Source organism: Mizuhopecten yessoensis, unplaced genomic scaffold (assembly GCF_002113885.1).
Source record: "Mizuhopecten yessoensis strain PY_sf001 unplaced genomic scaffold, ASM211388v2 scaffold11173, whole genome shotgun sequence".
Lineage (NCBI taxonomy): Eukaryota > Metazoa > Mollusca > Bivalvia > Pectinida > Pectinidae > Mizuhopecten > Mizuhopecten yessoensis.
Window position 1 is genome coordinate 1,677,198 of NW_018408916.1, and position 15,569 is coordinate 1,692,766.

The following is a 15,569-nucleotide window of genomic DNA, read 5'->3' on the forward strand; positions in this document are numbered from 1 at the left end:
GTTTGATTCTAGGATCCGTTTCCTACAAAGATAGTTGGAGCTCGTGTAATAGTCCTGACTGCTAGTGAAAGGCTTCCTTCGTGCGAAATAACTACACGAACCAACACTTATGTCAATACGCCACATTTCTGTTGATGAGGATCGTTGTTTTTCCAAACACAAATACACGTATGCATATGTTTAATAGCACCGTGTTTGGTCTCACCTTCTTTTAGTCTCACAAGCTTTCCTGCTAGTTTGCATTGAAATGCATGCAAATTCCCTTTTGCTGAACGTACTGACGTATTTACGACATATCCATACTCTGGGAGTAGTTCGCTTGTTGAACATTGCTACTGGTTCACACCTATCGACACTCTAGGATGCACTTGGTCTGTGCCGTGCGCTCCGCTGGTGTGCACGCAGACCAGCCAACTGTGAGTAAGAGTTAGTACAAATCTGACATCGGTAGGGCTTCTCACCTGTCAACACAAAAAACATATTGCGTTAAATAGGTTTACTTTGTACATAAAAATTGGAACTTTATTCAACCTCTTGTACTTCACAACGTTAAGTTTTCATGAGCATGTAACAGAAAAGTATCAAATAGAATTTTAATTAATTGATTACCAACCTGTATGTAATCGAACGTGATTCCGTAGCGTCGAAGACTGGCTGAACCGTCTGTTACAAAATCTGCACGTGAATGGTTTCTCAAGGGTGTGAATGCGCATATGCGACCGGAGGTTACTTCTAGAATTAAACCCTCGTCTACATAGCACACAGCGAAGTTTTCCTGTCGTGGCGTCAACTTCCTCAACCTCACAACGTCTCTCGGCTTCCAACACTAGACACGAAATGAAACGAAAGGAGCGAAGAACATGTTAATGATAGCATCACAATAGCATACTGTAAACTGCAGTGAAAATACGTCTATGCTCCCAGATAAACATTTGTTTCATTAATATATCATTGCATTTATGGCAACCCACATGTTATCATTGATAACAATTTCGGCGTTTTTTCTTAATACTGAACGAATGTTTTTAAAAATTTGGAATATAATATTGCATCCATAAAATTACACTTCCTTGTTTGAATCATTGTTTCAGTTTTGCTTTCTCACTTTTTTTCTTTTTTTGTTGTTTTAGAAATGACCAACTTACCTTTGTTGTTTCCTTGTATGCCGCTCGGATCATCCAAGTCTGGGTCTGGTATACCCATATATAGGTTTTGAGACCGGCCGTACCAAACAAGTAATTCCTCCTCTGGTTCAATATCCTATTAAATAGAAATAATGTTCCATGTCATTTATCACAGAATCACATTTACAAAAACAACACCTGCACTGGTTATTGAAAATTATTTTTCCCTTATCTTTTTTTTTCAATTTCGTTTGCAAAAATTGATGACCGTGAATTCAAGTATATAACAAATAGTTATTCAGTCAAAAATAATCAAGGATCAAATGGCTGTTTTGTTTACAAAATGAGCACTCATGTTGATTACTGAAGGGATCTCTACCCATCAGGCAATGTATTATATATCATGATGATAATTGATCATAAAACCTGCAAATAAAGTAAAGGATATATGTCCATAATGGGTAATGTCAGTAATACCTACCCTTAAAGCACGGTAATATATGTCCATGCCTGCTTGGACCACCTCTAGGTTCTGTTCGAGTTCTGATCGGGCACATTGGACAAAGGTAAGCCAGCTAGCCGGGTTCCTTGTCCCGCCGTCAAGGAAATACAACACACGCCCGTCCTTGTCGAATACCTAACAAAGACAATGAAAAAATCTTTTTTAAATCGGGCAGAATATCTTTTTAAGTGATTGAGTTTAATTTTGTATCATTGGCAAACTTGTGTTTTGAAAACAACTCATAAGATCATCAAAAGACAAAACTATACAAGATATATTCCGGATACATTAAACATTACCAAATATCTGGAAATTCAGTTAAATTATACATAATAGGGGCGGGGGAATAAGAGGTTATGGTCTTAAAAGAAAGCCTACATTACATGTTGAAATACGTTTAATGAAAGCATACATCTGATTGCACCCATAGCATTTGGTTATCAATACAGTGTGCCAAAAACTGAATGAAATACACATCATCTTACAATTAGAATCAAAGATAGGATTTAAGCATTGATAATTCAGAATACCTTACCTCCCATGTTTTTGTGTTATCCGTGTCACTGTTAAGATCCCCATGGTGCAGTATAGTCCCCACATAGGGTCCCATCTCTGTACCGGGCTTAATTTTGGATGTGGCGAACACACCATGTCCAGCGCCTGGTAGTGTTGATCGGGCAATCACAACTTGGTGCGGGAGAGGTAGGTAGGTAGGATCTGTGATTTCAACAAATATATAGCTGATAGAACGAGGAATGTTTACTTTCTCTAAAGTAATATAGGCAATCATTAATCTTCTTTTAAGATTATTGAATAATTATACAATATATATATATATATATACTTTCCGTTAAATGTTGAAAGTTTTACCCAAACTATTAAATATACGCAATAATTAATTTTCTTTTGAGATTATTGAATAATTACACACATAAAAAAAAAAGAAACAAAAATATTTTCAGTTAACATTTTACCCTAATTATATTACAGAAGAAATGTAAATCGAGACAAAAACAAGTAAATCCAGCGTTGGTTTTAAAGTTCTCTAATACAATATTAAAAACAAACTAAATAAGTACCCGTTCTTAACTGTGATATTTTACGGTTATAAAGAAGAAAATATACATCAATAAGGAAATTGAAGTTAATGGCATTCGGGCGGAATATGAATAAAATTAAGAAATAGTAACATATGATCTCTATAGTAATTTCCCCCATTTAACTGTGGTTTGTATAAAGAACCGATTTCCTTTCGTATAATTACTCCGTCTATTGCTACAAGGCGCCGGAACTTGCCGACATATGCCGAAGACTCTTGCAATGCGGGCTCTCTATTCATACATCTGTTACCCCGACAAACGTCTTGTTCTAAAACTCATGAATTTTAATGTTCTCGCCCATGCACTTAAATCGTAGCTGAGAGAGGTGAGGGTAGGGCTTTGAAAACACATGATGTATGACCGTTGATATGCTATCGGTTCAGTTTATTTGACAAGTAAAGATGCCTCCCCTCGTCATTATTAGGACTACAGCGATGGGTGACAATCCAAGCGTGACGAACATAAATCGAGTGTGTATAGTTCTATACAACATAAGGGGAGTCCAATATGATGACAACTTTGTTGTTGTCTCATACAATACACGCCTATCCTAGTGTTACATTTGTCATCTGGAATTCCACTGCTCTAGTACACGAGTACATAGTAAAATGCCTTTTTTTCTATTTCTTTCTATTCTAAAAGGGTCAATATTTAATATTTTCAATTTGTGTTTACCAAAGCAATAATATTTATCCTATATCGCATTTGCGGAACTTTCAGAAGAACAAGTTATTGTCAAACTAATTTGTTAAGGCCTGAGATTCCAGGCACGTGTGCATTAAAATATATTATTGTCTTCCTTTCTATATTACAATCAATGTTTTTATATTTATTAATTAATTATATTTGTTGCTAGATTGAAAAGTGTATTGGTCGTTTCAATCGATTATTATGATGTCCCCATACTCGTTTTAGACTTAGTCTGATGGTAACGTTAACATTCTAAGTTGTTTTTGTCAATATACTTCCTCGTAATCTATTTCCAAATCGGTTTTTGACAGTCTGTTTTTATTTCCTCACAACTGAACTGTGTGTTGTTGCTATGCTTGATTTTTGATTTTTTTACGGTACATTTGAAAACTTGACACGAAATTCTTTACTCGTACTCCACTTTAAGATTATAATACGATTATAACTATGTATATCAACGAGTTATGAAAAAAAATCCATTGAAATCAGAATATGAATGTATCATATCTATTGTAATCGTTTATGATAAATGGAACATTGTTGAAATAATTGTTGAAAACAATGATGTATTAACTATGAGATGATTTTAAAGAAGTTATCATTGTCAATACAATGCTTAAACACATCATGCTATATTTATGTTAGGTGTTTCATGAATATCAAAATTATTAATCCGGTTTTTTTTGGAAAACTAATGTTATTATTGATAAATGTATAAAATGCATGAAATTGCTTATCGTATGCAGTCACCTTATGAATATTACTTTCTAAATAGGAAATAATATACCAATAGTATGACTACACCACTACACCGTGGGAGTGCTTTCATATATCAACACATTCTTATCTATTGTGAATATGTTTTATGTTACTTATTTGATTTAAATAACTTTTCTTTTGCAAAAAAGCAGAGAGAGATTTTGAAGACTGTTTCAAAGGATTATCTAAAAATTTGCAAATTCGTCATCCTGCACGTCCGGATATGCGCAAGGAATGATTTAAAAGTTTAAACTATTTATCAAATATAAGGAAATCCCCCTGTTTTCTTATGTCAATTATTCTAATCAATTTGCAGTATACATTATTAACTTTGTTTAAAGAATGTGCTTTCAGGAATATATGTATATCTACTTACATATAGTATCCTTAAAACCGTGTCCACTGCCCAAGTCTTGTCCATATAAAACAAACCGCAGATCATTTTCTGTGAAAGTGAGCATTGTCCTGTTATCCATAATACCAATGCTGTCTGTGTGTCCTTGTTCGAAGATTTGGTATAAAATAAGGACGAAATGTACCTTAACGGTATTTATTTTGGAAAACAGAATATAATTCAAAACTACCCGGATGCTGGAAATTGGCGATCCCTTCTGAAGGAGAAATCGTTTGATCTGATTGGTTATTAGTTTCGTTTGAGATAATGGGAAGGTCTGACAAACACATCTACCCGCATGTCGACCATGTCGCCACAAAAACACCGCGGACTTGATTTTTGATATCGGGTTGTGTTGAGACGCGTCCGTTGTTATCAAAATTGATCCATGATTAGTTTTGCTGTACTTTTCTCGGGCATGCTACTATAGTGACTAGCTTCCGTGTATCATGTTAATAGTAAAGAGATTATATACTGAAAACAGTTTTTTCATGGTAGAAATTGACTTTTTTAAAAGATTCAAATGATTGATGTAAAGTTATCAAAATTTCATTACAAATAGAATGTTTGAGACATTTTATGATAACTTAAATATATTTATATGTACATGTTTTATGTATGAAATACGTTGAATAATGTAAATAAGTTTTCGATGTAATTTTGTTTACGTAAACGTATTAAAGTGTTTATTTAATCGATAAAATGATGTCAACCATATTTTGTTGTTACGACATTAACCATTACATCTATAGCAAAAATAAAACACATCGAGATTTGTAAACAAATCACAAAAAAAAACGTGATTAATTAATGAATAACTACCAATATTTTTAATAAAGCACAATTACTTTTCATTGCAAACATGCCAAAAAATCATGATAGTCGGTGTCTGTGTAGGTGGGGGATCCTCCCCTCTTATTAGACATTCTGTAATGGTTTATTTACATAGAAAAACGAAGAGTATCTCTCATTGCAAAAACAGAATATAAGTTTGTATTTGTTTTTAATGTGATTATCTTCCTTTTTATCTACATAGTCAATAATGAAATTGTACAAGGAAAATGAGTGACAATAGAATATATAGTAACTGTATATGTAATGTAATGATTTTGTTAGGAGTCTATAAAACTATTGGTGAAGTGCTATCATTTGACAGAGTGTCCCCAAACGCTGGGGAAATAACTGTCTTCTTATTTGACCTAGGCCATTTGTTATCCGTGAGATGGCAGTCTTGTACAGCCTTTTGGGAGATCCCTGAGCATTATCTGATATTTATTCATATCCTCAGAGAATTTATTTTTAAATATGTAATGGCATATGGTTACACTCCCATCCCGCATCTTATTGTATTTAATGAATTTTTATCAATTTCTGCAAATAGGCTTCTCCGAACAACTTGCGGGTGTATTGAATCGATACATTATATTAAAAAATGTTTTTTTCACAGCTCGGTGTATTCATTAAGGATAAACACAGCTATAAATTCGCCAGAATAAAACAATACTATTGACTAATTAAAAGCATTCAGATTGAATAGTTGATGTATGCCCGCATATCAGTGTTTGGGAAATCTCGGCCCAAAGCGACCCGCATTTTTGACGACTAAGTTGCGGAGAACGCCCCAACCATTGGAAGGCTTTTGAAGGCTTGGATCGGTTTACAGGGTTATTATAAATGCCGGAGCCAGAGGACGGATCTTGTAGCATCGTTGAAATTTGATATCCGCATAATTATTACTCCATCATTAGCGTATCCCGGTATCATTTGGGACGAAATGGCGGATTCTTAGAGTTAAGTTTGCACCTCGGGAAGGAATGGAAGAAACATGCCCCCTGTCGTCCGAGAATAAATTTTATTATTCAAAGAGTGCAATGATCTCATTGAAAATAAGTCTAAGGACTTCATGAGTCATTCATTAATATATGGAGTTTTTTCCTTTAATCTTAGATATTATAAATGAGTGTGACACATGTTTTATGAAACTCGATAGTCCATTTATTATCAATATTATGTAAATTGGTTGTATCTATCTGTTTAAAGCGCGAACATCGTCACATATCTCATTGGTTTTCAAATAATTCAAATAATTTCGATAACACGTATACTAAAAAATGAAAGTGCAGAATTGTAAATATTACATTAATAACTCAGATACATGTTATTTCACTCTGTCGAAAAAAGGAGAGTTATCAACATGAATAGCATGGTGAGATAATCTCATATCGATAAAAATAAAAGATAAAGACATTTTCATATATTAAATATGACGGTACGGTTACTTTCAAGACGAAATATAAAATATATCTCAGACTAAAAAACTAAGAAAAAGTTCATTGCAAATAGTTGATATAATTTTTGTCACTTCTCTTAACAGAGCATATTTTATAGCTCCATTTTATTTTCAAAAAACAATTGGGATCCTCACGAGCTTCCTTTTACACCCTGCCAGTCTATCGCATAACAACACGAAAGGTCAGCTGTAGAAACGATGGCTTCAATGCCTTGTTGTATAGCTTTTAATAAAAGGGGTTTGAACAAATGTCTGCCAAACAATTATAACTGGGTCTTATTGATTTATTTGCACTGTTCATAAATAATAGATACAAACAAGTAAAAATGTAAATAAGTAGAAAAAGTCTTTAGACATCTTTCATAAAGTCCAATTAATTTTTGAAGACGAAATAATTATTTTCTTAAACTTTCAGTAATAATGGTTGATATTTTAGTCAGGCGAAAGCACAAATTGTTAAATTACCAAAAATGTAACGGGGTAATTCTTATCGATTCAAACTTTGTAAAGGGTTCTTTCAATAAGTCACAGCACTGATATAGCTAACTAAAGACACACATATTGTGTTATTCACTTAACAAACCTAAGAGTTTTGATAAATACACGTGCCTAATAGATTACGTGATATATTATTCAAGCATAGTCTAGAACTCTGCTGTGTCGTATATCGTTGTATAGAGATGTCATTTCGTGAATAAGTCCCATCAAACGATCCAGAAGCTTTGACTTAAACACTGAAAATAAAGATAAAACAAATGTATAAAACCACAAAAATATTTATTTCGTTATTGTCATAACTTTATCAAAACTTTCCATCAGATCTAAGTCGTGATTGGTCTTAAATTCAAGTGCATGTATACTCTCCGATATGACACTTTAAAACCTCCCAGACATTTTTTTCTTTAGACATAAAATACATATTAATGCAAAATTTCATCTTGAGATCAATGCCATATTTAAAACTATTGTTTTGTTTTCATTGTGTAAAATATTTCAATCGATCGGCAGACTTACTAATGATAATAAGCCTATCAATGATTACGTGCTAACAGAGATTTTTGTGGTTTATTTTAGCTACTTAAGACTTGACATAACGTGTTATACAGGATTTAGCAGGAAACAATGTTTTTTCTAGTTTTCTTCATCGATGTTGAGTCCGTTTAAGAATGATTAGACTAATAGAGACACATATTTTTAGATAATGTACTTTTTTTTCTTTAAATAATATATTCCATTGTTACTATTTACTCATTATCTCTAATTGTATTTTGATGTTTTCAGTTACGGAGATTGCTCTACTTACACACAGGAGTTGTTGGTGCTGGGGTGGTAGTGGTAACTAAAAGGAATAAAGAACAAATATGGTTTGTTAAATGAGTAATATAATGTGTCGATTCGATACATCCGCAAGTTGTTCGTAGAAGCCTATTTGCAGAAAGCAGAAAGCAAATCAACCATCCTTCCCTATCTACTAATATATAAAAAAATCCAAGTTCTAGTGGTTAGCACCATTAACTATCAACAAATGTTTATATAAAGGATTATTTACATATTTATATCTGCTAGTTAAATGTTTGCCTACATCTGAATATGCTGTTATATTTGTTGGTGATATTACACAATATAGAAAATACATAGTATAACTAATTCTCGCGCATACCCATTATTGTGTTTGTTTTACAAAACGATCTATTCTTCGCGAATACACGTTTTTTCGAAAATACGACAACAAAAAAAGCATCCATTGTGTCTGAATAAATATTAGCCAGTTATATGAATAAGCGTTCAAATAACGCTGCAAATACCAACGTGAAAACACAAATTTCACGTAGATTAAGTGATATACATAACATGTGGAATGCCTTACCTGTGGTGGTTGCGATTGTCGTGGTGATGCAATCACACATACGGCACCCCGCGAAGTCGTATCTGTGTCCCAAAGGACATTGTGTACCATTACAGCTCTGGTCAACTCCCTGACACGTGGGCGCGTTCCCTTCCTCAACCTCGTACCTAATCACGTAACCAGTCAGTACAAGGAAACTGTCTGACGTGAACGTGAACTCGAGGTACCGGTCTGACCTACTAGAGGGTCGGACTGAAACATAATACAGGTACCTTTATATCTGGATTAGTTTTGAATAACATACATGTTTGGTTTTGAATAAAACAAACATAAATACTGTTAACGTGTATATTTTTGCGGTAATCTTATTTTTACCCATTGAAATATTGCGCTGAATAATTATTGTGCTTATTGAAGTTTGGATATATTGTTTTCTATTGCAGATATTGTTTACATGCCATTTCATCAATGCGCTTAACTGTAAAAAGAAGATGGTGCGTTAAAATTGATTGCATTGAATTATGTACATTTAAATCATTGAGCTGCTTCCCCTCAACAATAAACAATTACGCAGGAAATAGTGTACATGTAAGAGTATACACGTGAAATTCCACTAATTGCAACAGTAACATTATACATCTGTATATCATTATACAAATTGTTAACAAAAGATGATATTTAATATGTTTGGTCTGTTCTATACTGCATGGATCTTCCTTTTCAGAATATTTGTTTACAACTTCAATACAATCTGTGTGATGTGCATGTAACCGTACCGTTGTATGTCTGGTTGAGAGTGATCTTGTTACCATCACAGAGTCGTGTGTTCGCCAGCCCTTGAACGTTGTTGAACGTAAGATAATCACATCGGCACGTCTTCCCGTCATAACCATATTTACAGTGATCTAGGTCGAAGTGAAGAAACCTGATGACAAAAGATGACACAATAATTAACACTTAGTAATGGTCGTACATTGAAGACAAATTATTCGTAATTTCTTTTTATTATCAAAACAATACACATACCTTCTTTTATAAAAAAAAATTCCAGATAATATACCGTAAGTTATATTGTTAGATGAAAATTAAATTTAAACATCAAACTACTATAAAACAAAGCATGTATACTGTCCATGTATCAGGATTAAGGGTTGGAGTGGGACACTTTTTGTACAAGACGAAATACTAAAACAATACTTATTTCGTACGTAAGTTTGACGTATTTGTCCTTAAAGATGTGGTCCAGACCGATGTCGATCCTGATGTCGGTATTGTAGACAAGAGGGTAGTGACCAGGGTAGTGAGCCATACTGGGCGTCCTTATGTAGCCTTGGTTAACGTACGTCTCGTTGTTCTCCATTGGGTAGTCTACAATCAAAATTACACTTCATATTTATAAGATAGAGTCCATTTTGAAATACACCTAGGAGAGGATAACTATCGGCTTTGACCAATATTTAATCCTGCAGTTTTAATTCAAAATCTGCATAAGTTCTATTATGTCTTGCAGAAAATTCTGAAAGTTTTAAAGTTGGGTAAAGATATATTTGCTAACATATGAAGCAGTGCATTTAATAAATTTAAGTACGATTAACCAGGCAAATAAATCTTATACATTTCGTTTTACAAATTGTTAACTATACTGCTTGATATTAACATAAATATGAGTTATACTTAGACTTGAATGTCAATTAAGGTTTAATTGCATGTAAAACATATTTGATATACGAATTGACACAACGTCATCCATGACCTTACCGCGACCAACCACCGTTCCTATGGGGACAGGTTCTGTTGGCAGCGAAGAAGCCTGACAAACACAGAAAGCCGGGCAGGGGTCGTTGTAGTACCTGCGAAAGGACGAACAAATAAGTACCATGAATGAGTAAAATTTCTTACTTATTGGCCATTATCAACACTACAATGGACATGTTCAAGTTAAGGGATTAAAACGAAACCGTTGACCTCACTGAGCTATCTACTGTTACCGAGGAGGAGAATCAACTATTCCCCCAAACAATATCGAATACCAAACAAATTTATTCCATGAATGCCATTCAGTTTTGAGTATGTGATGGGCAACTAACATTCTAGTTCAATGATTATTATTATAAATTATTTATTTTGAAGAAAACATCATAAGGTAAATAATAATTTCGGTTTTTCAGAAAAAAATATGATACAAAACAGAGGATTTTGATAGATGTTATGCATTTGCTCATACGATTTGTTTTGATCATGACATACGTGTCGAGCATGTACATATTTACCTTCTTACCAGTGTACACCTCGAAAACTTACTTGTAGGTAGATATTTCACCCGGATGACAGGTAGGACAGACAACAGGTAAACAAGGTTGTCTGGTGGTGGTGGCGACAGACGTTGTCGTACTGGCTGATAACATAAACAATTTAGTTGTCCCAATGGGTCTATGTAACTACATGAGGAAAATGCATAAAATAGATTTTGAGATTTCCTTTATTAAGGAATGTAATGTGATAAATGTCTATTTTGATCCCTGATTATTCTATCACCCTGTCATATTCGACAAACAGCTATAATCGCATTTGGCGTACAAACACAGGTACAGTATACAATAATGAAGCTGCATTTCACATAATGATCATGTAATAAATGTAATAATTTTGAATTATCCACCATGTGTGTTCACATTGATAAATTATCAAATACCGTACAATATAGTCATTATAAATGCCAAGTGGAAGTTTTCGAACTGATTATGCTAAGATTTTAATTTTAATTTTGGTGTACCACTTGGCATTCACACAAACAATGAAAACCAACTCGAGGCTTAAATGAACCAATGGAATACAGTACTTACCTCTATGTACGACAAATATGTTATATTTGGCAAAAAATCCTGTTTTTACGATGACATTGAAGTTGGATATAAATCGAACACTAACGGAATCCGTTCCATCTCCAACTGAAACAATTATGTCAATTATATCAATTAAACACCGTTTTAAGCACTATATGCTTCTAAAGGCGTATCCTTGTAGAACTTGGTTCATCGGTCCGGCACCACTATAACAAGTAGGTGAACACTTGGAAGGTGCATGGTGCCAATGGATGTTAAGGCGTGACATAACACTAGGTGAGGATATCACGTGTTCCGGTAAACTGTGCCATGAAACATCAACAATAGTATACATCATGGGTTACAATGCAGTCGTTGGTGTTCGAAAATAACTATATACCTTAAACATTAATACAAATCTCACCTCTACTAAAATAGTCTACATTTGGCGTGTGGTTTGTAAGTACATTGTACCTGCTTTTGTTGCTATACGACCGGAGGTTGTATTTGCGTTTGTTGCTAAAAGACCGAAGGTTGTGTCTGCGTGTGTTGCTATAAGACCGAAGGTTGTATCTGCGTGTGTTGCTATAAGACCGAAGGGACTGATGTAAAAATCTCTGAAACGCAGTGTGAGTGTATATAGTGGGTGTATTGGTGGTATACCCTGTGCAGAAGTCGAATGATTAACAGGATATAGTCTAATATTGGATTCCAAAGTCTTACACAATGCACTGTACATGTTTTGACTGCAGAAACATTTCTGGGGTGGTGGCATGGCTGATGCTGATATGTGGTACTACGTTTTTCGTCAACTATTAAAGTGAAAGAATACCCATCTTTCAAATTAGTACTTAATATTAAGGGGTAGTCGCTAACACATATAACGGGACAGCCAAGTCTCGTTAATCTAGCCCGCGCTAGTCCAGCCGCCCCACTATTCGTATCAATCCAGTGTTCTATGGGCAGATTGGCCTTTTTCTAAATGTAATGCGTGAATTATTCGGTACCGACTATGTACGACAGGAATTTATTATAATGACCCTGTCAACGACCGTCTACTGTCGAACGACATACCTATATCATATTTTCCTAAATCATGAAGTACACCACGGAATTAGATTAGATTGTTATCTAAGTCCGTGAGTACACCGATGGAAATGTTGAGGGATGTCGATCTCAGTAAATCTACGATATAGCATCGATCAACTCATATGAAAACATGTAGATTTGGAATTCAAAGTCAATATAATATTTTATAACAAGGACAGAGAAAACATCAAAACAATAAAAGAAAGACATTTAAAAGTCCCACAATAAGAGACACATAAGGCATGTATCGTTTAAAATAGGGATACAGCATTTAACGTAGGGATGAAGTCTGTTGTTGGAGATCGAATGCCTTCAACAACCATGAGGACGAAGTCATGTTCATTTGCAAGTGTTTGCATGTAGCTTTGGCAATCTTGGAGTTTGAGAAGCTCCCCATAGTGTCTGTTTTGCACTTTTGGCTCGAATGCGCTACCCTGTTATTGATCTCTGTTCCAGATTTTGACATCTCTCCATAGGCACAACATGTTAAAACCCTGAAGGTAACAGAACTAGCGAAGAGTTTTGAAATGTTCATACTTCAATGAGCTCATCATTGAAACATTCTGCATTTCTTTTACGTTCCTATGATATTTGCAAGCCTGACTTACGTTTGAACTTAAAATGCTGATAAGACGAATGATAGCGGACGTAGTACACCGGAAGGAATTGACTAAATGTTTCAGGGGGAGTTGTAACCCACGATCAGCCACATTGATGTACAGGCGACATACAAATATGATGTACAATATTATAAATGCAATACGTTTAAACTAAACTCTACTCACATTGTGAACAAAAAGGAGCCCTAGCTGTTACATTGTTGTAGCCTCGAAGGTGAAAACAAAAATGCTCTGAAATTACTATCTATTTTCTCATCAAGTCTTTTGTTTAACTAACGGCTAACTAACTCAAGCAATGTCCCGTTATTGGAAGTCTATTCATCTCTACGTGTCGGTAACAAGACAAAAATCAATAGTTCTGTGGGGTTTTCCCTGATAGTAAGCGATAATAATATATCCCTAACTTGCAATATTACTGCTATTAATTTTATTTATAGTATTTTAGTTTCAACTTTTTCAACTTATACAAGAAGACAGTTTGGGGTTAAATCGTCGTTCAGCTATTTCGACATTAAACGACCAATCCGGTTTGTTTTAATTAGACGACTCACACTTACCTTGAACGAGTCCATCTCCGTTAGGTAAGATACCTCCACAAAATGTCTGGGTGGTCACTCCACCCCTGACGATCTCCAAACGGTCACAGGAGCATGAACTACACTGCTCTGTCTCAAAATACGAGAATTGTAAGGAAATAGACACGACGTCTCCGTGACTCTGGCTGACATTCCAAATAGAGTAGGTTTTGGTAACGTTCGGAGGATACAGGTTCGGATAATTCGGCGACATGATGATACCATTCCCATACACGGCCACTGGAACCTGTTACAAGACCAATCTTTTAGGTGTGTCTGTAGATATTTCGGTTGGGGGAGGGGGGCAGGGCTGTTATTTTATTTTAGATTTCTAAGGGAGGAGTTGATTTTTTCTATTTTCTAAGGAATGGGTATTGGGGGCGGGGGNATGAGGTCCTTACGCACAGACACCTCTTCTTGTACATACATATACATGTATATATATATTTTGCCACGCTAGCAATTCCCCTATTGCATCACTTCAGAAATAGTTCATATCAGCAAATACAAGTATATTGGAAAACCTTCACTGAATTGTTCAGATAAGTTAAGCAAAACGACAAAAGATGAACATTGTAGGATAAACAAAAAATGCCACAATCTGTGATATTAATATACTTTCCAACACTAACATCAATAATGGGGTCCATATATCGTACGATGAATATAAAGCAGGTGTAATAATTATGAAATGATTGAAATTCCATTTTCGAAATCTGATGAGTTGTTTTGTATGAATAGCATATAGTAACTTACCATGAGACACAAAGAAATGAAAATTAAAAGCTCCATGTTATTTATCCTAGCTCTACATCCATATGTATGTTAACTTTATGCTGACCCTAGCTAAGATCGTACGATAGGTAACTATGTGTTCTCTGTAAAGAGCACACAGTTTGAGTTGCCAGGAGTTTAAGGCATACACATGTACTAACGGTGATTATCTCGTTGATAAAATACATTTAACTGTGTCAAGGACACTCGCGCTCTCTAACGTTCGGAGGAGATGTAACTCGTACAGCGATGAGCCTTAAGTCTTTCACAGTACGTCATTTCCCGTTGGATTCCATGTTAATTAACCCCCATCGCCCCAAACAAATAAATATCCATCGCTTCAATACGTATTATTTATATAATTATGTTTTACTTCGGTATTCTAATATCACTTCACATCTACAAAATTAATAACTGTTACTGTTGACGCCATCACCATGCTAACATTTTATTGTAAAAATGTTTTCTTTTAAATATTGAATATTGCCAATATAAGAGCGTTATAATTGTCTAATTGTGTGAGAAAAAAAAACATAAAAATGGACGAAAACAAAGTCAGAAAAAAATTCTTTAAAAAAAGGTTGTGAAATTTATATAGGAAAGGTTTCTTTTCTGGTCCGGTTGCATATCCCCGCCCAACGTTATTCCTGTCGACGTCACGAAAACTTGTTACGAGACAAAGTGAGGTTATGAGATGATAACTAGTTTGCGGAAATAATTGTTATTGAGTGAATATCATTGTAGACTGTAAATATTAACCGACATAACACCGTTTTTTTCTGATGGTACATCATTGATACATGTATAGGTGTACGCCAAGGTGATACCCCCGGTCCCTTTCTTTACAATTTTGCTCGAACTTAGTATGTACATGTAGGTGTATTATAGCATGCAAAAACTTTCCAAAATATCTTATTTGCGACTTGGAGGAAGGAGGCAGTTTAGGGAACTTTTGTTTAGGTCCCCGTAACAATTTAAGTTTGT

The 15,569-nt window shown here is 34.7% G+C and overlaps 2 protein-coding genes across 2 annotated transcripts; both read right to left on the bottom strand.

The window, feature by feature from the left end:
• Window positions 1-226: 226 nt before the first annotated feature.
• On the bottom strand, window positions 227-2,416 carry LOC110467425 (PR domain zinc finger protein 12-like). Its single transcript, XM_021524582.1, has 5 exons — window positions 2,162-2,416; window positions 1,606-1,761; window positions 1,146-1,260; window positions 614-817; window positions 227-461 (listed from the first exon to the last, which is right to left on the bottom strand). The coding sequence occupies exons 1-5, from the start codon at window positions 2,414-2,416 to the stop codon at window positions 358-360; spliced, it is 834 nt and encodes a 277-aa protein (XP_021380257.1). The 3' UTR covers window positions 227-357.
• A 4,821-nt stretch (window positions 2,417-7,237) lies between these two features.
• On the bottom strand, window positions 7,238-14,656 carry LOC110467486 (cubilin-like). The gene is made up of 10 exons (XM_021524693.1): window positions 14,568-14,656; window positions 13,794-14,058; window positions 11,549-11,653; window positions 11,007-11,100; window positions 10,464-10,555; window positions 9,914-10,073; window positions 9,482-9,630; window positions 8,727-8,957; window positions 8,163-8,198; window positions 7,238-7,593 (listed from the first exon to the last, which is right to left on the bottom strand). Exons 1-10 carry the CDS (start codon window positions 14,601-14,603, stop codon window positions 7,493-7,495), a joined length of 1,269 nt encoding a protein of 422 aa, XP_021380368.1. The 5' UTR covers window positions 14,604-14,656; the 3' UTR covers window positions 7,238-7,492.
• Window positions 14,657-15,569: the final 913 nt, after the last annotated feature.